General features: G+C 35.6%; 1 protein-coding gene across 3 annotated transcripts in view; it reads right to left on the bottom strand.

Moving 5' to 3' along the window:
- The window catches only part of LOC150090805 (telomerase protein component 1-like), an 827,340-nt gene that overhangs the window by 779,515 nt on the left and 24,045 nt on the right, over positions 1–23,780 (bottom strand). For all 3 annotated transcript variants that reach the window (XM_090372947.1, XM_090372938.1, XM_090372956.1), the window contains exon 4: positions 15,132–15,376. In XM_090372947.1, coding sequence (XP_090229073.1) covers positions 15,132–15,376 — 245 coding nt within the window. The remainder of the gene's footprint in view (positions 1–15,131; positions 15,377–23,780) is intronic.

The raw sequence follows: 23,780 nt of genomic DNA on the forward strand, positions 1-23,780 counted from the left end.
CTGATTCGCTATAACACTGTTCTTATATTATAACCCCTATCTGACTATAACACTGTCACATATCACTATAACGCTCTTTTACAGATTGCATTTTTGGCATATTTAACGAAATCGTTTCATTTTATGGCTTTTTCGATAGCTTGAAAATGAATAGCAAAACGGCATTAAAATGCTTCCCACGCTGACTTGAGAAATTTTCCCACGCTCAGTGAAATTTTCTCACACGCTAATTTAATTGCAGTACAGTGACTTGTTACGTAGTTCTGAGATCAACATTTTAAAAAAATTATCAAGTATATTGCTTGTAATATTTGCGTTATATGCATTTATCCAAAGTCTAGTCATCACTCAGTACCGTATTAGACATCGTGCGAAACGGACAGTTTACTTGAACATTGTATCATAATTAATACAACGAATGCAGTTACATTTTCAAAGAGTTAATAATGGCTGATAAGAATGAAAAAGCAACAACGTCTGAGCGCAGTACAAAGACTATAAATGTAAGAAAAAGACTGAATTTGAAAATCAAATTAGACGTTTTGAAGCGAATCGATTCTGGTCAAAGACAAGCGGATGTGTGCCATAATTTAGGACTTGCAAGTTTAACTGTAAGAACAATTATAAAAAAAAATAAAGAATTAATTTTAGCAGCAGCAAAGATAGCTGTTCCACTGCAAGCAACTAGGGCTAGGCCGGCTATTAGGATTGAAATGGAAAGACTTTAACTAATTTTATTGAAGATAATATCCAATGCAGAATTCTGTTAAGTTAAATATTATTTTAAAAAGAGAGAGAGAGATTAGCCAATATGATGATCTGAAGAAAACTCACCTAAAAAAAAAAAAGTGGAACCATTTAAAACAAGTATGGGCTGGTTGAATAGATTTAAAATCCAGGGAGAAGCCGCAAGTGCAGAAGGAGCCGAAAAACTTTCAAAAAAAGAACTTGTTAAAATTACTGAAGAGGGATATTATGTGTTATACTTCTCAACAAGTTTTTATCATAGATGAAGCAGGACTTTTGTGGAAACGAATGCCTACAAGAAGTTTCATATTGAAAGAAGAAAAAACATGCCAGGTTTCAAAGCGGCGAAGGATCAGTTGAATTTATTGTTGGGTGGTAACGCTGCGGAGGATTTAAAATTAATACCCCTTTTATTTTATTTGGAAGAGGGCCAAAGTTCAACCTAAAATCGACACATTTTTCATGATTAATCATCAATTAAATTAAATCAATTTAGATCAATTAAATTCATGATTTTAATTGGAATTTTAAGTTTAATTTTGATATGTAAGTAGTTACCACACAATTTTATATAAGTATGTAATGCAGAATATTTTATATGTACAAATATTTGAATATTAAATATTTTGACCAACATTTGTGCATCTTTTTACTACCGTTTATTATTGATTAGGAAATATCCAATGGCACCGACCACAACTCACAAATACATATGTTACCTTATAGGAATGCGGCGCTCGCTTAGCGCGGATTCACTTAGCGCTCTGTTTTTACGGAACGAATTATCAGCGTTAAGTGGGAGTCACCTGTATATACCTACATATTATTTGTATCATATGCTTGTATTAGGGTTTTAAATTGATCCTGCCAACCGTTTACATACAAAATCGGCGTGTCCAAATTGTTTAGCAAATTTTTCCACTTGAGCTTTCAAGATCAGACTGCCTATTGAAAATCCAGCACTTCTTTGTGAAGTGAACCATTGAAGCAATGTTTCATCGACATTTGTAACCTCGCACTTTCTAAATTTTTTTTTTTTTTGGTTATGTTATTTTCCAGTGCCGATATGTAAACATATTTATTCTTCCACAATGTCCATACTGTCGAGGAGGACAAAGAAAAAAACTTTTTACACACTTCAACATTTTTTGCACCACGTTCTTACTCAGTGTGGTCTGCAGACTGTTACCGGTCCACGACAAATTGGAAATTGGTTGCGGATGTTACAGCTCCCCGACTATTCGTCTGTTACCGGTTTGCAAGGTTTGTATTTTACAAAAATAAAATACTGGTCCATGATGGATTGGAAATAAAAGAAACTGGTCCTTCACCATAGATACTATAGTTTGAGAAGCACTGTTATAACAAATAATTTCGACTTTTTCATGAATCGAGAGAGAGAGACTTTATTTTGTTAGTAGACGTTTCCAAAGAAAGGGTTCATTTCTAACTGATTTTATTTTAAAATGACAGTAAAGTGATTGCATACAAAGTTCTTAGAAGTCCCACTTACAAAATTCTTAGAAATCCCACAATAAATTTATGGTTCAGTCAATACAAGGAATCTGTAAATAGGGTAATGCAACAAGAGGAATGCCAATGCACTATTGTATAGCCCACGTCCCCAAAAGGACAAAGTCATAAACTGGCCACTAATCCAATGCGGGTGGTCATAAACGCTGTCTCCCTGCTTCAACTATTGTACAAGTTAGCAAGGATGATGCAAGTGACATGGACTTTGTGCAGAAGGCGACACTAGTGAACGAAGACACGAACAATATAAAGTTTTATGCTCATGCCTACTACTTGGTCTACCGAATCTACTTTAGTGACATTAGCATCATACTTCAGTCTGAAATATTTAGTATGAACATAGAATTTCAATATTGCAGTAGTCCACATGCACGCATTTTTCTGTGACTTAATAATGATCCCAAAGATCCTCTGGGCGAGAACAATTAAGATGCCATTGCAATGATCGACATGTTAGTGTCCTCCGCTAGCAAGAGTTCAGGAGCATTAAGCTTCAACCTCAGGAAATATATTCACGTGTTATAAGAAAATAACGCAGATATATGACAGACATGTTGATTTGAAGAACCATCTATGCCTTGTCGCATTTACCGGAAATGACGTCATTTTCACATTGCAAAATCATGACAAATTGGTATTACTGCAGTCTGAAATTTAGTAGGTGCCGCCAAAAATGTTTTCACATCAAAAAAGTTAATTACACAAAGGCAGAGGTTGCTTTCACGCTCTGAAATTTGCTAATTCTGAGGAGGAATTTGAAAAACATTTCTACACTCAGAGAAATGAAGAACAATGTCATGAAACTGTAAAACAGCATGAACTTCAGTACTGGCATATCATCATGAGCTTGAGGCCCTAGTATAACCTTTCTTTATTGTCCCACAAAGTCTTATCTCTTTCCTTTTTGGGCTCCCATGAGCTCAGGGATCTAGTTCAGCTGTGTGTTGTAGTGACTGCAAGAAAATAATGCCGGATAATGATGCTGGTAGTACATGAATATACTACCAGCATCATTAGATGATATGCCACTGATCTTTACTGAACAGAACATTACTGATTTGTTCAAAAAAAGACAGTACAATTGGGAAGGGACTGTGTACATCTGATTAAATTAATAGTTAACATTTAACACAAAGTTTATTATTTAAAAAAATAACATTAGGTTCTATTTGATTTGAACTCTTTGCATCCAATTTTGCTTTAAATATAAACATTTTTGTAAAATATTATTTTTCTTTTCGTCATTTTTATGTCCTAATACCATCTAATTTAACATGGCTTGACTGAAAGTCCAAACTACTGAAGTTTTACTGTACTGTCATTATTGAAGCATTACCACAAGGCATTAATTTAAGAATTAAACCATTGTTTTGTATCTTTTATCCCCTTTACAGCAATGTCTGAAATCTAAATTCAGTATTTTTTTTGCAACAGATAGGTTTGCACCTTCATCGGCAAGGCTTCAATTTCAAGTAGGCCAACTTCCATTTTTTTTTTTTTTTTTTTTTTACCCACAATAGTCCACTCAACAGCTTCATTTGCTTTAATGCTTATGGAAAAGTTTCGGATTAATATATAAATACTTGTCACCATCAATCTTCACTTTTTTGATACAGTACAACCTCCACAAAATGAAAGTGTTAGGGATACAACTTTAGCACAAATATTATAAGTTAACTTCATTATAAGCAAACTAAAATTTGCCTAATATGTTTTTTTCACATGAATATACAGTGACTAAATGATATGAACTATTAACAGGTGCTTGTTTCCCTTACATCTTATTGATTCTACTGATGTAAATGTACATAGGCTGTATGCATTCTTTCTGAAATAACTAATAACAAAATAATCAGACAGCATTTTTTTCAGTAGGTAAATCTCAAAAAATAAAACTCTGGAAACTATAAATTTCTTATAATGAACCCTTGCTCCCAATTTTAGCATTGTTTACAGGGAAGCTAATTTACAGTAATGCATACAAATACACAACAAGGAACCATTCAGCAACATTATCAGAACCTCATATATACATAAGTACATTATAAAAGCAATGTTACATAGTCATGAACATGTAGATTTTGGTTCCTACCAGCTTCTTTGTAAAGGAGTATAGTAACTTTGTTACACTTACTGATTTCTTTACAGTTTACCTTACAGTGCTGCTAAAAATCACATACAAGGTGTGGTTATTAAATAACGAGACTGTTACAATAAAATAATGAAATATTTTGTACCTTACAAGTTATCTATTCCCTTCAAAATAATTGCCTTTGGCTTGCAAACACTGTTCCATATGTTTCTTCCAAGCACAGAAGCATTTCTGAAAGTCAACTTCTGTATGCCCTTTTAATACTTCAGTATTTTTTTTTTTCTGAATGTGTTCAATGGCCTGAAAATGGGTTTCCTTAAATACACTTTTCAGTTTATAGAAGAGAAAAAAGTCACAGAATGTATGTTCATACAACATACATAGGGATTTGTTTTTTGGCCAGAAACAGGTGAACAGAGAAGTGTTGTGTGCTGGAGGATTGTATTGATGGAGCATCCCACCATCTTTCCACAATTCAGGTCTCTTCCTTCAAATTTTTTCACACAGCCTTGTCAGGACTTCAATGTAGTATGTTTGATTGGCAGTATGATTTTGTGGGGCACATTCAGCCATAATAATTTCTTTAATATCAATGAAACAAGAAGCATGGTTTTCATTTTTGATTTTGACATTCTTCCTTTTTATAGTCTGGGGGACTGTTTTGTCATCCACTGCACTGACTTTCTTTTAGTTTCTGGGTCATACTGGAACAGTCAACTTTCATCACAAGTAATTGTAGTACTCAGAAAGTCTGGATTTTCAGTTTTTTCCGAAACATCCTCACAAACTTGGAGTCTTTTCATTCTTTGATCTTCATTCAATACATTTGGAAACATCTTAGCACACTTTTCTCATGCCTAAATTTTCATTAAAAATTTGTCTAACTGTTTCTTTGTCTATATTGAGTTCTGATGCAACCATTCTAAGGCCTAACAATGATCACTTCTAATCAATGTCCTTACCAGTCCACATTTTCACCAGTTTTCATGGATACTAGACGGCCTAGTCATTCATCATCTTCCACATTCTCTTTCTTCCTTCTAAAAAATCTTTTATGCCATTCAAACCTGCAAGTTCTTAGCATAGTATCTTCCCCATAAAATTGACATGACAACTCATAACTTTTAGTCGGTGCTTTCTTTAGCTTTGTTAAAAATATGAGGTTGATTCATTGTTCAATTTTTTTGTCTGTCATTTTCCCAGCAAACTGCAAAAATACAAGGTAATGAAACCCTGTCTGTCTCACTGCAAAGCAAATGGGCATGTTGGAATGTGACTTGGTAGAAAAAGTTCAAGGTCAACTGCTGTGCCTTTGTTTCACAGGTGGCACTTGATGTATAGTGGCTACACATGCAGTCTCATTATTTAATAGCCACACCTCATATCTAAAGTCAGAGGGTGATATTTTAATGTACATTGAAGTGAGCTATTTACATTTAGCATACTTGAAAACAAACAGTCCTTATCATTCTTCTTGGTCTCTGCTTCATGTTACAAACTAACAAGGCATTAATTAAGAATGAAATGTATCTACTTTCATCAGTTTTGTACTGTAGTTATTTTCAGAAAACAACACAATTGTTGTATGCTTCTTACAATAAATAAATTGCATGGCATATTAATGCAAAGCAGAAAGGTTTTCCTCCAGTCTCTGTCAAGATTTTAATCAAGACCTATCCGTCAAACTCACTATATTGTCACAGAGGACTTGTGGATATGGAGGGCAGCTTAAAAATGTCTGTGATACAGTGGCCAGTGTGGATCCAAATGTGATACAGTTCACTTGACCTCATCCTACAGATACTCAATGAGAGGAGGAGGGTGGGACAAAAATCATTTTCCTTTGGCAAGCCAATGGAAAGGTGTAATGCCTTTGACATTCTGAAAACGTCATCTGTGTAATCCTGGCCTGGTGTCATGTTTCATTGACCTGTCAAATGATGTGATTTATGCTGAATAATAAGAGGAATATTTATAAGTGTATCTGATTCACAAAAACATTTAGATAGTCCACAATGGTAAAATACATTTATATTAGAATCAGAAAATCCAAAGACTTTTAATGGAACGTTCCCCAAACATATCACCTCAGCCTGCCTTGTCTGAACCATGCTGTCATGTCCATTCTCTTGCATTTTTTTCAGTACCAACATTGTCTCATGTTGGTAGCAAAAACAACTAGCACTTCCACAACCTAAAAAAAAAAAAAAAAAAGTAGAAACATGAGTCATACAACTTGTTCCAAACAATACTGTTCCAATTGCAATATTCATGGAACCATGCATCACAGTTCAGTGTTCTCCCTAGAAAATTTTGCCAGCTGGGTGGCATTATGAAGTAACTGGGTGGAGAAGTGTAATACTTTGCAATATTAAAAAAATTTCTGTTATTTATAAATGTGACTTAAGCGATCCAGAGAAACAATTTAATTGCATAATTTAACATTATATGCTCCTGTCACGTTGACCTCAATCGCATAGTATGTTCGAATTAATATTGATTGAGATCAGTGAGTAATACTGTACGGTATTGTGAGAATTGCTTAAATTTTAGCTGCACTTCAGTTTAATTCACCGGGCGGTGCACCCATTCAATAGGTCCTGGGAAGTACACTGCAGTTGTTGGTGAATGTGGGATTAGCCAGAGGTACCAAACTGAATATCCGTTGTTAGAGTGCAACCACTGGAGGGTGAACTATAGGGTTTTTCTGAGAGTTTGGATTGACCAAAATTGTATTCCATGGTGAATCTCTATTATCACTGGTCTATCAACATATGCTAAAGGTTTTTCACCCCTTTCTCACAACATATATCCACTTTCTATTTTCTACCACATCACTTGTGATTGCTGATTGCCTTGCTCACAGTTTAAGATTCTTTCCCCAGTCTGTATGCATCTTTTCAAAAAATAAGCTCTAGAACAGCCCACTATAAATGCAGTTTCAGAGAGGGAAAGAAACCTACTATCCTGTCATAAACAATCATCAAACAAATCATGGAATTTTTCTATGTACTTGATAAAATAACCATTCCAAAAATGCTGAACACATTACTGAATTCAGACAACAGAGGCTCATCTTTAATTACACTAGAACAGCATTTTTCAAAGTGTGGTAATGCACACCACTGGTGGGCAATGGACAAATGCTTGGAGACATTACCAAATTACATATTCAAAAGAACAATATTCTGGAGATCACTTCAGATGGCTTCTAGAAACAAAAGTTTGTTGAAAAAAATATCACTTACATCATTTTAGTAAGGAATTAATTCTCAGTATCCAACCTTATCAAAGAAGGCAACTAAATATCTTTTGCCCTTTCACCTTTGTATATACCTTTGTGAGTTGAGATTCTCAGTGATGGTTAACATCAAAATAAAAAAAAATCATCTTATTGACATAGAACCTTATTATAGGTTCTTATTATAGAACCTCATCTTCATTTTAAACTAAGCAACATTGAGCCAAACATTCCTTTATTACTGACTAATCATAAAAAATTCCATTGTACTTACTGACAAACTTATTTTCAAGTACGCATTTTTAAAAATCAACTAGATTTATTATTAATTGTATTTAATTTTTTATTATTCTTTTAATTTTAGTTTAATAACATTGTTTTCTTTTCACTGCATTTATTCATTTTTCATTGTTTTATTTTTATGTATTAAAGTGAGTCAAATTTAAATAAAAATAAAGTACAACTTCGATAATAACATGCCTCTTCATACCATGGTTTTGGATATACTGCGGGTATGATCATGTCCCCAAAATGAATTGTGAAAAAGAGTAGTGGGCTCAAATAGCAATTTCATATTGGAAACTGGAAAAGGTGAATACTGTATATACTCATATCTACTGTACATCCTACTACTGTATTTTCAAGAGGGGAAATTAGCTAAAAATTAGCTGTATATTGGCTTCGATATATTCGGTATTCTGATGTAGAGTAATTTTTGCAATCAACAGGACGGACTCGTTAGAGACTAATTACTGTAGATATCCAGTTTCTTCCCTCAGTTAGAGATGGAATAAAAGAGTAAATCAGTGAAATGCTTATTACAAACATCTGGAGGGGTATATGACCACTGTTCAAGTACTTTATATTAAAAAAAAAAATTTACAAAAAAAATTTTGTAAACAGCACATAACATCCTTTCTTCAAATAGAAGTTACACTTAGGATAGCAAAAACTGCTAAGAGCAAAACTAGACAAAAATATACATGAACTGCCTTCACTGCAGTACTATGATAGGCTGGACAATTTGGTTTTTATATAGTTTTCTCAAAACACAATAAATTTCGGTGCATCAGAAATAAATACACAGAAAAATTAGTAAAAATGAAGTAATGGCCACCAAAAGAAAAAATTATACAGCTGAAGAAAAGTTAAAGATTATCAAAGGAGTTGAGTGGCGAACCAAAAGGCAGCATATTTTGTGAGTAATTTCCGAAGGAACGATCTGTGATTGGATGAAAGAGGGGAAATTAAGAAAAACTGTGTTCAACTGTAGAAGATGAAGTAGGCTTCCAAAATAAAAAAAAAGAAAGCTAGACTTTGTAAAAACAGTGATGGGACCAATGCTCATACAAGTGGTTGTTACTGATGGATCACTGCCCAGCTCATCCTTCAGCTGATGCCTTGAAATTGAAAGATGGCAAGATCAGAGTCACATTTCTGCCAAGGAACAACTGCACTAATTCAGCCCATGGATAAGGGCATTATTTGAGCCTTCAAAGACAACTATCATGGTGAGCTATATGCTGTTGTGAACTCAGAAATTCAAGTTCTAGAATTTCTGAAAACATTAATATTGAAATTGCATACAATATTGCAATGGTGTGGGAGAAAATAAGCTCAACAGCAACTGAATACACCTAGAAAAAATGAATTGGAAAAGATGAGATTACTAATAACAACCTTGAATTAGCAGCATTTTCAGAACAAGAAGCAGAGGCTGCTTGTAATGACTTGGTGACAGTCTTGGAGCTGCTTGGCTTGAGATGGATGCAGAAGCCCAAGGTGCACATTACCTGAGTAAGGAAGAAATCACAACCTCTGTGAACAGTTGGAAGACAATTGACAAACAAAAGGCCAGTAACATAGTGAATGACTCGGAAGATAATGTGGATGACTGCTATAAGGAAAAAAGCACCAGAAATTAATAAAGTGCTTGAAAACATTAATGAGGTGATGGCATGGTTAGAATGTCAGAGTAAAATAGTGAACATCTTCATTTACTGCATCTGACCACTATTAAGAATTATGTATTGAAAAAAAAATTGTCATCAGTTCTGGCAAACTAAATTACATGACTATTTCAGAATGGATGTGTAAAGTGTAAGTCCAGCATTGTGTATTAATAGAATGCAAAGGGAATGACATAACCTTTAATGTTGTATGTTTTTTAGTCTGACATAAATAGACATTTTTAGAAATTCCAGAAATGTCTATTATACTCATCTCATAAAACATTAGTAAATAAAGCATTCATTTACTAAATAAAGCATATTTATGTTTAAAAAAACTGAGAAAGAAACGGCAAAATTTTTTCAACTATAACGAGCTTTACTTATACTGTTGTTATTTGTTATTTAGTTTTTTAGGAGCATTAGCAACTAAGGCCATATTGCTCTGGGGATATGCGGTGGTCATTCCCTGACCTTTCCGCATCCTCTGTAGCTTTACTTATAATATGCATTTTAAAGTTGTTGCCAGACACCCTCATTATATCAAGATTGCACTGTATTAAGTAAATAACAGTACAGGCGTTATTCAGATAGGGTAAAACTCACAGAGGTGGTACACAAAAGACTGATGTTTGGGAAACACTGCACTAGAATAATTCTTTCTCCATCATTGAGGAAGGGAAAGGGGGAAGGTTATATTTCAATGATAGAACACATAAGATTTTATCTTTATTTTATAATATCACTGTTTTCACACATTGTAAAAACAAATATTGAAACAAAAAATGTTAAAAATAGGATATACATTAATTCCAACTAATAAATTCGATCTTAACCCAATATGTTTGGTTGTGTTACAGTATCAAAACTTTGTTAAATCAAAAAGAAAAATTCCCATTTCCTTCAGTTGCCTTAATATTGGCATTGGCATTAGTAGAGGCATACGATGCAAGAAAGCAAGCTTATGCAGCATCAGCCAAAAAAAAAAAAAAAAACCCCCTCCCATTTCATCCCTCCATTCGTTCCAAATGCCTGTCCGGCTCAGCCTTAAATTTATTTAGGCTATTAGCTTCCACAACAAAAGATGGAAGCCTGTTCCACCAATCAACTACCCGCTGGATAAAGGCAAATTTCCGCACATCTATTTCACAACTATCTTTCCTCAATTTGAAACTGTGCCCCAATCAAGTTCTTAGACTGAGCAAGACGAAGAATCCCATCAACGTTCATGCTCAACCTATTCAAGGCCTTATACACCTCAATCAGATCAACTTGCAGATGCCTACTCTCCAGGTGCTGCAATTTGCAGAACTTAAGCCATTCTTGGTAAGAGCACCCCTTTATTCCCCTCACCAATCTTGCTGCCCTTCTTTGTACTTGTTCAAGCAACTCTACATCCTTCCTAAAATGAGGCCCCCACACCTGTACACAGTACTCTAGGTGTAGTCTGACCATTGCCTTGTATAATGGGATTATCACCTCCCTGTCCCTGCTAGCAAAGTTCCTATATATCATTGACAAGTCACCATGACCTGCCCTGGCAGCCCATCTGCACTGCTCAGCGAACTTCATATTTGGCTGCACAATTACCCCCCAGGTCTTTTTCACTCTCCAATTCCCTGAGTGTAGTACCACCTAGTTGGTATGTTTCTCTTGGGTTATTGCTACCCATATGCAATACTTTGCATTTGTCAATGTTAAACTCCAGCTGCCACTTCTCAGCCCATTTTCCCAACTTATCTAGATCCAATTGGAGTAGCATATTGTCATTATTGTCGTTAACAACCCTGCCAACCTTTGTATCATCTGCAAACTTGGACATTAAACCTGATATACCTTCATCAATATCATTGATAAATATGGAAAACAACAATGGGCCCAACACGGAACCCTGGGGAACTCCACTAATAACATTTGTCCACGAAGAGCGGTGTCCACTGGTTACCACTCTCTGTTGTCTCCCACTGAACCATCCCTTTATCCATTGTAGCAGCTTACCCTTGATGCCATACCTCTCCAATTTGTACAACAGTCTTCCGTGTACAACAGTATCAAAAGCTTTCCTGAAATCCAAGTATATGACATCAAAATTATTTTTGGCATTCAGTTCCTTTGTGACCACATCATAGTAACCAATCAAATTGGTTAGACAAGACCTCCCTTTGACAAACCCATGCTGTGTCTTGACTATTACTGCAGTCTTGTCTAGATGATCCTGCAATGCTTCTTTAACAAGTGATTATTTTCCCCGGAACACAAGTTAAACTAACAGCTCTGTAGTTACTTGTGTCACCTTTTGAACCTCCTTTGAGAATTGGTGATACATTTGCACACTTCCAGTCCATGGGGACTTCCCCTGAGTCCAAGGAAGCTCTCATAATTATGGCTAAGGGTTTGCTTACTTCCTTTGCTGCCTCCTTCAATATAACTGGATAGATCCCATCCACCCCAGGTGCCTTGCTTATGTTTAACTTCAACAATTTCTCCTCCACTTTGCTCTCAGTTATTACAAAATCATTTAGCCCCCTGTTAGTGTTTGATAAACTTCTGGCACTCCCCTCACTGTTAGTGTTTGATAAACACCAGAAGTTTATCAAACACTGTTAGTGTTTGATAAACTTCTGGCACTCCCCTCACTGAATAATTCCTCATGTGTGAATGTAGATGCAAAATACTCATTCAGTTTATCAGCTACATGAGAATGATCATCAAGAGTCTACCCATCTATGTCAAGTGGTCCAATCTGATTCATCCCTTTCCTTCTAGAGTTTACATAAGTAAAGAACTCCTTCCTGTTTTTCTTTGCATCCTTTGCCAAAGATTTCACATAATCTGCCTTCACCTGCCTAACCTCCTTTGTGACTTGATTACAGACTAGTATATACCTGCCATAGGCTTCAGTGTCACCTGATACTTTATATGCATCCCATACATTCTTCTTCTCTGCCACTAGCCTCATTAATTCATCTGACATCCATTTAGGCCTAAACCTTGAACAGTATTTCTTAGTTGGAATGAAAAGCCTAGTAGCCTCCAAAATTAAGTCCCTGAAGGCTTCCCATTTAGAATTCACTGTTGGTAACATCATCAGTTGATCCCACTCTACAGAATTTAAAAACTGTCTGAGACCTCTGTAGTCACTTTTACGAAAGCAAAAGCCCTTCCCTTTAGCCTTGATGGTAGTTACATCTTTAAATAATTCTAACCATCAATACATTGTGATCACTGTCGCCCAGTGGTTCCTTTACCTGCAGATTCTTAATGCATGAAGAATCACTACTAATAATCAGATCAAGAGTATTACTCCCTCTGGTTGCCTCTCGAACACGTTGCTGTAGAATACAGTCATCCAATAAATCCACAAAAGTCTTGCCAGTGTGCAAGTGACCAATCCACAAGTTCCAGTCAATATCTAGAAAGTTAAAATCTCCCATTATAAGACATTCTGATTTACTGGCCCACTATTTCTCTGCACAACTGCTCATTATACTCATCAGATTCATTAGGCCTATAGCACGCACCTACTCTCATTTTTTCTTTCCCAGTGCTTATTTCACACCAAACAGACTCAACACTGCATTGTCCACTAGCATCAATTGGATGCATTTTTCTTAGATTTTGTGTGTTTCTTAACTTTCCTGTACACATTGTACTCCCCAAATTCCAACTCTGCACTGCCTATATCTGTGTGACACCACGTCTCTGTTATCCCAACAATATCTGCCTTTGATGTCTTGACTAGCACTTCAAGCTCATCGAATTTATTAACTATACTCCTAGCATTGGTGTACATGCAAGTATACATACACCTGTTCCTGCTCCTAGCCACCTTAACACACCCCATGTATTTACTTGTTCCACTACGACTCCCAGCAGTCCTGGAAATCTCCATTATCTTGCTTTCCAGTCTGCTGCCCATTCTAATAGAAGCAGTGCAAGAATCACTTTTGCCTAAGCCTGCGGCCACTGTTAACCTTTTAGTCTGTGTATCACCCCACGCTAGCAGTTTTCCGATCCCCCTAACACTGCCTCGATAGCATCAGTAAATATTCTTGCACCTTTTCTATTTAAGTGTATCCCATCCTTGTAGAAGCAGTCTCTCCTGTCAACAAACACAGACCAGGCTGAAAAAAATTCTACCCCTTGAGCCTTGCACAATCTCTCCAGGGCCGAATTGATTGACAAGGCTCTCATCATATACTCCCTCCTATTGTGTCTGGGCAGAACTTCAGACACTTTCACGTTCAACCCTAACTCATGACTTTTTTTCAACATTGACCTGTACTTGTTGAGTAAATCTGTAGATCTCTTACTCTTAATGTCATTAGTTCCAACGGGTACAACAATATCACCTTTTGTGTCCTGAAAAGATGATATCTGCTCTACACCGTCATCAACTTTTGCCCCTGGCAGACATACCCTGGTCCTGTTGCACCTATCCTTCTTACATGGTATATTCCCCGTCTCCCTGACAATACAGTCACCAACAATAACTGGTTCCTTTGGGATCAGCACATTCTGCCTTGGAGATTGCCTCTGTGTTGCATGATGCACAGGAGTGAGCTCTGTAATTGAGCTGGGCAGCTGAGAGCCTGATGGGCCCCTCATATTAATTTCTTTAAGGGCATTTACCCTACACCTCAAGCTCTCATAGACACCCATCAGAACACTGAGTTGGTGCCTAATTTCTTGACGCTCCAGAAACCTAGCACACACAAAGGCATCCTCCTTGGCTATGAGGGGCCCATCAGGCTCTCAGCTGCCCAGCTCAATTACAGAGCTCACTCCTGTGCATCATGCAACACAGAGGCAATCTCCAAGGCAGAATGTGCTGATCCCAAAGGAACCAGTTATTGTTGGTGACTGTATTGTCAGGGAGACGGGGAATATACCATGTAAGAAGGATAGGTGCAACAGGACCGGGGTATGTCTGCCAGGGGCAAAAGTTGATGATGTTAGAAAGGTCGCAAACATTTCACATTTCGCACATTTTTTGAGACTGATGCGTTGGAGAATTACCCCCTTCGTTTCTCCCCCGAGCAACAGCACTCTCGCTAGTCTCTGAGCTTTGCTTCGAAGCACTAGTGTGGGTCATGATTTCCATTTAAATACAATTTAATTAACAATGAAATTGAATAAGATTAATAATTTTTTTTTGATTAATTGATAATACTATAATATTATCAACATTTAACAGTGTTTTCTTTTAAATGATGAAATAACTATGTCTCAACACATCCCAAGAGTACAATGTCTTTTAAAATGTCTGTAAAAATTAGAGAATAATTTGTATCACATTTTGTGCTCCATGTGTTACCCCTCACTGTTGCATGTTGTTCTTCACTCATCCTTAAATTGTTCAGCAATGCTGTGCCATTGAAAGTGAATTATTCAGAAAATATATATATGTTTTCTTTTGATAACAAGACTGGTACTAACTGAGGTATTTGTTCTTATTTTCCAATAAAATATCAGAATGAAACAAAAAATTATAAATCCCAAAATTTTAAACTATATTCATTACTTGTCTTGCATTCAGTTCAAAGTTCAAGGATATTTGTGAGCTTACCTTTTTTGACTTTATATCTTCAATTTTCTGATTTAAGAGGACCACTGGATCTTCTTCAATTGAATGAAAGATTTCTTCTACAGGCTCATCAAAAGTGTAACTAGTAAATGTGTAGTGCGGAAGTGTACTGACAGGTACACATGTTTCTTTTTCCACTGTATCATCTTTATAGGGTTCTTTATTTTCTTGATTAAGGGTCTCAAACTGGAGATATTTCTTTGTAATCCATTTCTGAGAGAGAATATCTGCAAAATATTCAGAATGAAAGTAGAGGAATTCTGAATTACTACATGATACCAACCCCCCCCCCAACCTGATGGCCCACAGGCCCCTTAAGGTCCACAATATGTTTCTGAAATGTTTTAATAATAATAAAAAAAATAATTCTTTAATAATAAAAGCAAAATATAATTACTACAGATTTAGCAATCATTGGGCAAGACTTACAAGACTTAAACAATAAACTTAAGCAATAATAAATAATATAAATGATGTTTTGTTCAAAATATTGAACAAACTAAGTTTTCTACTGTGTTCATATCTCATATTGTGGAGACACTTCACCATGAGTTTTCTTGGTAGTGCACTACAAACTTTAAGTAAAAAAAATGCTGCCTTCACGGAGAAATATATTATTTATTAAAATTAGTATTCCAATTCTGTACAGACTGGAGCAGTATGGCATTAAGGGCAAGTTGCTGCTATGGATAAAGGGATGGTTGAGTGGGAGAAGACAGAGTGGTAATCAATAGACACTGCTCTTTGTGGACTAATGTTATTAGTGGAGTCCCCAAGGGTTCAGTGTTGGGCCCATTGTTATTTTCTGTATTTATTAATGATATTGAGATGAAGGTATATCAGGCTTAATGTCCAAGTTTGCAGATGATATGAAAGGTTGGTAGGGTTGTTAATGACGGTACACTACTGCAACAGAATCTAGAAAAGTTGAGCATATGGGCTGAGAAGTGCCAGCTGAAGTTTAACATTGACAAATGCAAAGTACTGCATATGGGTAGCAGAGTAACGTACCAACTGTGAGGTACTACACTCAAGGTAGTGGCAAATGAAAAAGACCTGGGGGTAATTGTGCAGCCAGATATGAAGTTTTCTGAGCAGTGCAGACTGGCTGCAAGAGTAGATGGGATCATGGAATCTTGTCAATGATACACTGGAATTTTGCTAGCAAGGATAAGGAGGTGATTATCAGGGCAATGGTCAGGCCACACCTTGAGTATTGCATACAGGTCTGGAGGCCCCATTTTAGGAAAGATGTAGAGCTGCTGGAACAAGTACAGAGAAGGGCAACGAGATTGGTGAGTGAAACAACGGGGTTGCTCTTACCAAGGAAGGCTTAAGTTCTGCAAATTGCAGTATCTGGAGACTAGGCACCTGAGAGGTGATCTGATTGAGGTGTATAAGGCCTTGAACGGTTTGAGCAAACTCAATGCTGATAGGAGTCTTCCTCTTGCTCAGATTACACACCTGAGGGGGCATAAATTCAAACTGAGGAAAGACAGTTGTAGAATAGATGTGCAGAAATTTGCCTTTAGCCAGTGGGTGGTTGATTGCTGGAACAAACTTGCATCTGTTGTTGTGGAAGTGGACAGCTTAAATAAAGTCAAGGCAAAACTAGATAAACATTTGGAGTGAATGGATGGGTGAAATGGGAAGTTTTTTTGGTTGATGCTGTATAAGCTTGCTTTCTTGCATTACATGCCTCTACTAATGCTAAAATATATGTCATTACTCTTACTGTGGTTTTGTCCCTTTTTTGGGTCTTCCTGGTGGAGAAATAGCTGCAGTGCCTACGTCCCCACGAATGAGACCTCTAAAAAGGGTCAATATAGGGAACAGCATGCATTTTAAATAAACAGCAATATACTTCTGCATTGGGGCAATGCTTTTTATTTAAGATGCATAATGTGATACCAAAACAACTCCTGTATCTCCATAACATGAGACTGATGCACTCAGTAACAAACTGTGCTTGCTCAATGCCAGCGGCTATTCCCTACCTATACCATGTTTTATAGCTAGCTCCCACAACATGAGGCATTTTGTCCTAAGTTTATTGAGCTTTTATCTATGTTTAACTTAACCCTGTATTTGTTTTGTGGGGTCAAATCGACCCCTCATGACTAACAGAGATTTCTGTTTCATCTGCACTGTCCAAATAGCTGAAACTACTAATACCTGTTGTTGAAAATGACCATATACAGATCACATTTTGGTGAAAGTGTGATTTGTATATGGTGATGATGCTGTAAACATCATTAATTCAGCAGCAGCCTGGAACGCAAGTATAAGGGATTGCAAGACCTACGGGGTGGGGTGGGGTTCTCATGTAAAAAGCATATGTGCTGTGATAAGGCAACTACGAGTAAGAACTGGTGCATTTGTACTTGCATGTACACTAACACTGGGAGCACAGTAAATAAATTTGATGAATTTGAAGTACTGATTAAGTCATCAAATGCAGACCTTGCAGGGATATTGGAGATGGTGTCACTCAGACATAAGAGGATGCAGAATTTTAATGTGGGAGTACAATGCATACAGAAAGGACAGTCAGGACAAGAGGGAGGGGAATTATTCTGTTAGTTAAGAAACATATTAAATTTAAGGTGGTGCAAAGTTGAGTCAGTTTGGTGTGACATAAACAGGAAAACAAAATTGAGAGTAGGAATGCTGTTGTTTTTTTAATTTGGGAGCATTAGCAACTAAGGCCATATTGCTCCGGGGATATGCGGTGGTCATTCCCTGACCTTTCTGCATCCTCCATTTTTGGTGGTCATGGGCTCGAACCCTGGTCTAATCAAGTAGCGTGTACTATGCACACTTCTTGATTAGACCAAGAAGCGTGTACTATGCACTGCTACTCCTGCCCACCTGGCTACGGAAGTAGGAATGCATTATTGGCCTAATGACTATGATGAATATAACAAACAACTATACAGAGAAACAGAGTGGGTCAGTAAATCAAATGTCTTATAATGAAGGTTTTTAATTTTCCTAATACTGACTAAACGTGGATTAGTCACTCACAAACTAGCAACACTTTTGTAGTTTTACTGGATGACTGTTTTCTGTAGCAGCATGTTAGAGAGGCAACAAGAGGAAGCAATACTCTTAATCTGATTATCAGCAGCAATTCCTCATGCATGAAAAATTTGCATGTAAAAGACCAACTGGGTTGCAGTGATCACAGTATACTGCTGTGGGATTTACTTAAAGACATAACTACTATCGGAGGTAAAGGGATGGGTTTTTACTTTTGTAAAGGTGACTACAGTGGTCTTAGACAGTTTTTAAATTCTACATAGTGGGACTAACTGATGATATTACCAACAGCAAATTCTGAATGGGAAGTATTCGGGGAGGTAATCGTAGAAGCTACTAGGCTTTTCATACCAACTAAAAAATACTGTTTCAGGCTTAGACCTATGTGGATGCCAGATAAACTGATAAGAATTGTGGCAGAGAAGAAAAATGCATGGGATGCATATAAATTATCAGGGGTGATAATTCCAGGCTTACACCTAAGTGGATGCCAGATAAACTGATAAGAATTGTGGCAGAGAAGAAAAATGCAAGGGCTGCATATAAATTATCAGGGGTGATATAGAAGCCTATGGTACAATTAAACATATCTGTAATGAAGTCACAAAGAAGGTTAGGCAAGCTAAGGCAGACTATGAGAAGTCTCTGGCAAAGAAAAGCAGTAACAACTTTTTTAATTATTAATAATAGAAGAAAGGGATTGAATCACATTTCTGCATTTCATATTTGTGGTTTAACTGTTGATAGCCATCCTCATGTCGCTTACAAACTGAACAGGTATTTTGCATCTACATTCACAAATGAGGAGTTCTTTAGGGAGAGGAATGCCAGATCTTCATCAAAATCTAACATGGAGCTAAATGATTTTTGATAACTGAGATGCAAGTGGAACAGAAATTGCTGAAGCATAACATAAAACAGGTGCCTATGGTGGATGGGATCTGTCCATTTATATTAAGGGAGAGGAGGTAAGTAAACAATTATGCATAATTATGAGAGCATCTCTGATTCAAGGGAGGTCACTATAGACCAGTGGTTCTCCAAGTGTGGTCCACAGACCCCCTGGGGGTCCGTGAGGTCAAAACTATTTTCATAATAATACTAAGACATTATACTAAGACTTTGGGGTCCTCAATAATTTTTAAGAGTATAAAGGGGTCCTGAGACCAAAAAGTTTGAGAACCGCTGCTATAGACCGAAGATGTGTAAATCATCCCCAATTCACTAAGGGGGATCAAAAGGTAACATGAATAATTACAGACCTGTTAGCTTTATTTCTGTTCCGTTCCAGGAAAAATAATGGAGTCACTGGTTAAAGAAGTAATGCAGGACCATTTAGACAGAAGTGCAATTATACTGCAGTCACAGCATGGATTTTTAAGAAGTGATTTTGTCTGACTACTCTAATTGTAAACTATGATGCAGTAATTTTTATACTTGGATTTCAGGAAAGTTTTTGATACTGTTGCAATTAAAAGACCATTGTACAAATTGGAAGAGTATGGTATTAAAGGCAAGTTACCACTTTGGATAAAGGGATGGTTGTTTGGGAGAACACAGATTGGTTATTAATGGACACTGCTCTTCATGAACTAATTTTATTAGTGAAGTCCTCAGGATTCAGCACCGGGCCCATTGTTTTCTACATTTATTACTGATATTGATGAAGGTATATCAGGCTTAATATCTACATTTTCAGATAATACAAAAGTTGGCAGGGTGGTTAATGAGATTAATCAGGGTAAGCTACTGTGACAAGATCTAGAAAAATCAGGTAGATGGGCTGAAAAATGGCAGTTGAAGTTTAACAGCAAGATGTGCAAGGTACTGCATATGGGTAGCAGTAATCCCAGAGTAATGTAACAACTGTGTGGTACAACATTCAGTCTAGTGAAAAATGAAAAAGACCTGGAGGTAATTGTAGTCAGGTATGAAGTTTTCTGAGCAGTGCAGACAGGCTGCCAGGAGAGCTTATGGGGCTTTATCAATGATATACAGGAACTTTGATAGAAGAGTTAAGGAGATGATTATCCCATTGTACAAGGCAGTGGCTAGGCCACATCTTGAGCACAGGTAGTTCGACTTTGAGTTAATTTGTTCCCAGCGTGCGCTCGTAAATCGAAAACTTGTAAAGCGGGAATTAAATCCCTTAGACAATATTAAAAATAGGGTTACATTCTCAACAATGAAATTAGTTAGCTAATTAGTTTATGTTTAAACAATGATTGGTTTATCCAAAGAAATTAAAACGTAGCCTGTAAAATCAAGCAAATTATAATAATAAAGAAATTATTTATGACTTACAAATTTTAAAGAATGTTTATTCTTCATCATCGACTAAATGCACTGCACACTCGTTGATCACTTATAATTGGCTCGGAACTCGTTGGCCTGTTGCACAAGGAGTCATCTTCTTCAGAAATGCTTCAAGATGCATTTGTTTTCAAGATAGACTTCTATTTTCTTTATAAATTTCAATAGATGCATAAGCATTTTTTAACGGAATGCACAAATTGCAACTAACACAATTTGCATGGAGTAACAAGTTTACGAAGCTTAAAAAAAAAGGAATGAAGAGAAGATTCTGAAAATTTATTTATGTTTTTTATACGATTGAAGATTTCAGTAAAGGGGAAATGCATTTCACCATAATAACGCAAAAACCACACAATTCCAGCTATCGTTATTTTCGCAAATGCACTAACATGGAGTTTACTACCTGTTTATAATTGCTTGCAGTAACCAATAAACCAGAAAGTGCAAACTGTTTTTACTGTTTTATGGTTGTGACCTCCAGAAATGTGCTTTAGAAAAATGTTACAAAGGCATTCAAAATTGGTTCTTATAACAGACCATATGATAACGATGAAAGTGTAGTACATTTTAGTGATTTGAATTGGTAACTAATACAATTTGCACTATAACAAGTAATATAAAAAAAAAAAATTTTAAAGTCAATTCCTACTTAGGTCAACAAAGAAAAATTTTATTTTAGTTACTTTTTATTAAATAATTACAATTAATATAAATATGTATATACATATGACAGAATCACAATATTAAGTGGCAAAATAGAAAGTGAATTTCCTTGCAATTTTCCATTTTCCTTTCTATATATGGTGTTGGACTATTATTTTTATTCACATTTTCATTTTCCATTTTGTTCCCTCCTTGACTCAGACTAGAACCCAGAATGAAAAAAGAATCTGAAAAAGAAATTTTTTTCCAGCGATCTACACGCTTCGCCACTGACGGTATTTATTCCTAAATTTATATCCTACTAAATATAAGAGAAATTTTTTTCTCCCATATAAAACTAAAATTAATTAATTTAATTTAATTAATGAATTAATATTTGAAAAACTGTATTAACATCAAGTGTCATCCACTACAAGTTTAAAAAAATGTATTTGAACTTGAGTGGATGAATGAAAAGTATTTTATTAACGATTTATTCGCTTTCTATTTTTTTTCGTTTCTAATTTATGAAGCTGATGGTGGTCTATAATTTCTCATTCTATCCATCTCTTGTAATGCTTCATTATTGCAAGGAACCTTTCCAGTGAGTTTCGAGCAGTCCAGTTCTTCAATTAATAGTCCATCTAATGATTTCACACGACTCAAGGCGACATATGCTTGACCTGCTGCAAAGAGTTTTCGTCCTAGATATATTACTGCATAATCTACAGTGCTACCTTGCATCTTATGTACTGTTGATGCCCATGATTTGCCACTTAATATTGTGTTTGTTTAGTTTATTGTTTTCATTCATTTTTAATCCCACGTAACAGGAGCAAATATACGGTCCACTCCATCAGTGGCCCTGATGATGGAGTAAGGCTTCTTACAACAGGGGGGCGCCCGGTACCCTGAGGGGCACGCTAGCGACATAATTATTTTACTACCCTATGCCATCCACCTTCTCGACACGTAGCTCAATCTTAAGGTTAGGTAGGAGAAGTGACCAACAATTGATGACAAAGATTTTAAGGAGAGAAATCGGAATTGAACCCAAAGCATAAAATTTCTTCAATTTTATTTTTTGAGAAAAATCCTTCATTCTAACCACTAAGCCACAACTGCTAACTCACTCTCGAAAATCATTTGGATAAAACGTCTACTTAAAGCAAAAATTTTCAAAAATTTATCAAAAAATTGATTTTCACAAGAATTGAACTCTCATTCTTCACCTTCACGTGAAAAATACTGAAATCCTTGCATTTTACCGATTGAGCTACTGCCTGTTGATTTCAATTTTATTCCTAAATTTATATCCTGCTAAATATCTTATATAAGAGAAATTTTTTTCTCCCATATAAAACTAAAATTAATTAATTAAATTTAATTAATGAATTAATATTTGAAAAAACTGTATTAACATCGTGTCATCCACTACAAGTTTAAAAAAATGTATTTGAACTTGAGTAGATGAATAAAAAGTATTTTATTAATGATTGAAAATTTGAACAAGATATATAAATATATATAGGGAGAGTGTGAACTAATAGTAGGAATTGAAAAACAACCTTTTAGAGAGTTATATAGCAAAAATTTCAACTTCCGAGGTCATGGAACAAATTACCAAAAAATAATGTGTTATTGGGTTTACATTACAATATTTTCACGATACGATGGTGTCTCCTTCATATTCCGTGCATTTTCTTGCATATTCCAGGCATTGACTGCATCCTGTATTTCAATTTTTTTTTAAATTTAAAATCAGGAAACAGTCATTTCATACAATACAGGAAAGATCCCAATGTGATGTATTTTACTTCTACCATTGCAATTAATGACTGGAGAAACGAAACAAAACAAAAATACTATAATAAAATTACACCTTTAATTAGATAGATAAAGATACAATCCACAGACAGTAAATACAGTACACTGAGAGGTTAAATAAACAATAAAAGTACTATAAAAATTTTTTAAAAACTTTTTTTTTTTTTATATTTGTATTAAGAAACATAATTAGATGCTGTCAACTGTCAATTGTTAACCTGTTACACTTCTCAGTGACTGTCTGTATAGCTTTATCAAAATCTGTTTTGGACTAATTGAAAAAGCCTGAAGATAAATTATTTTGTTTTAAATAGTTATTTAAATACAGTTCTACTTCAACAATGCAAAACGATTGAAAATTAAATATGCCACAGTAAAATCAAATTCCAGCTAAACTGAATTAGTTCGATTTAGTACTGATAGATGACCTCCTCACAAAAAACAGAGCTACTGGTTTAAAATACCAACAATATCTGGTTTCATTTATCTACAAATTCTGATTTCATGTATTCACATCAATTACTGGAAAGTAGATGCTTCAAAATTTAAAACAATAACTCCCATTAATTGCAATTTAAAGTGGGTTATATTGTTTTACACCAAAGCAACTTATTTTCAAGTACATGTGTTATTTTTAAAATTAACAAATCTTAATGTTAAATGTTATGCCAAATAATAACAAAATCAATTTTTAACTCTAAACTCAATGAAATAACTTTTTCATTTATTCTTTATACTTGTCCATCTTGAAAATTAGAATCTACAAAAATTCGAGTCCAATGTTTGTTTGTTTGTTATTTGGTT

The sequence above is a fragment of the Mastigoproctus giganteus genome, chromosome 1 (genome assembly GCF_048544385.1).
Source record: "Mastigoproctus giganteus isolate SK-2022 chromosome 1, ASM4854438v1, whole genome shotgun sequence".
NCBI classification, from domain to species: Eukaryota; Metazoa; Arthropoda; class Arachnida; order Uropygi; family Thelyphonidae; genus Mastigoproctus; species Mastigoproctus giganteus.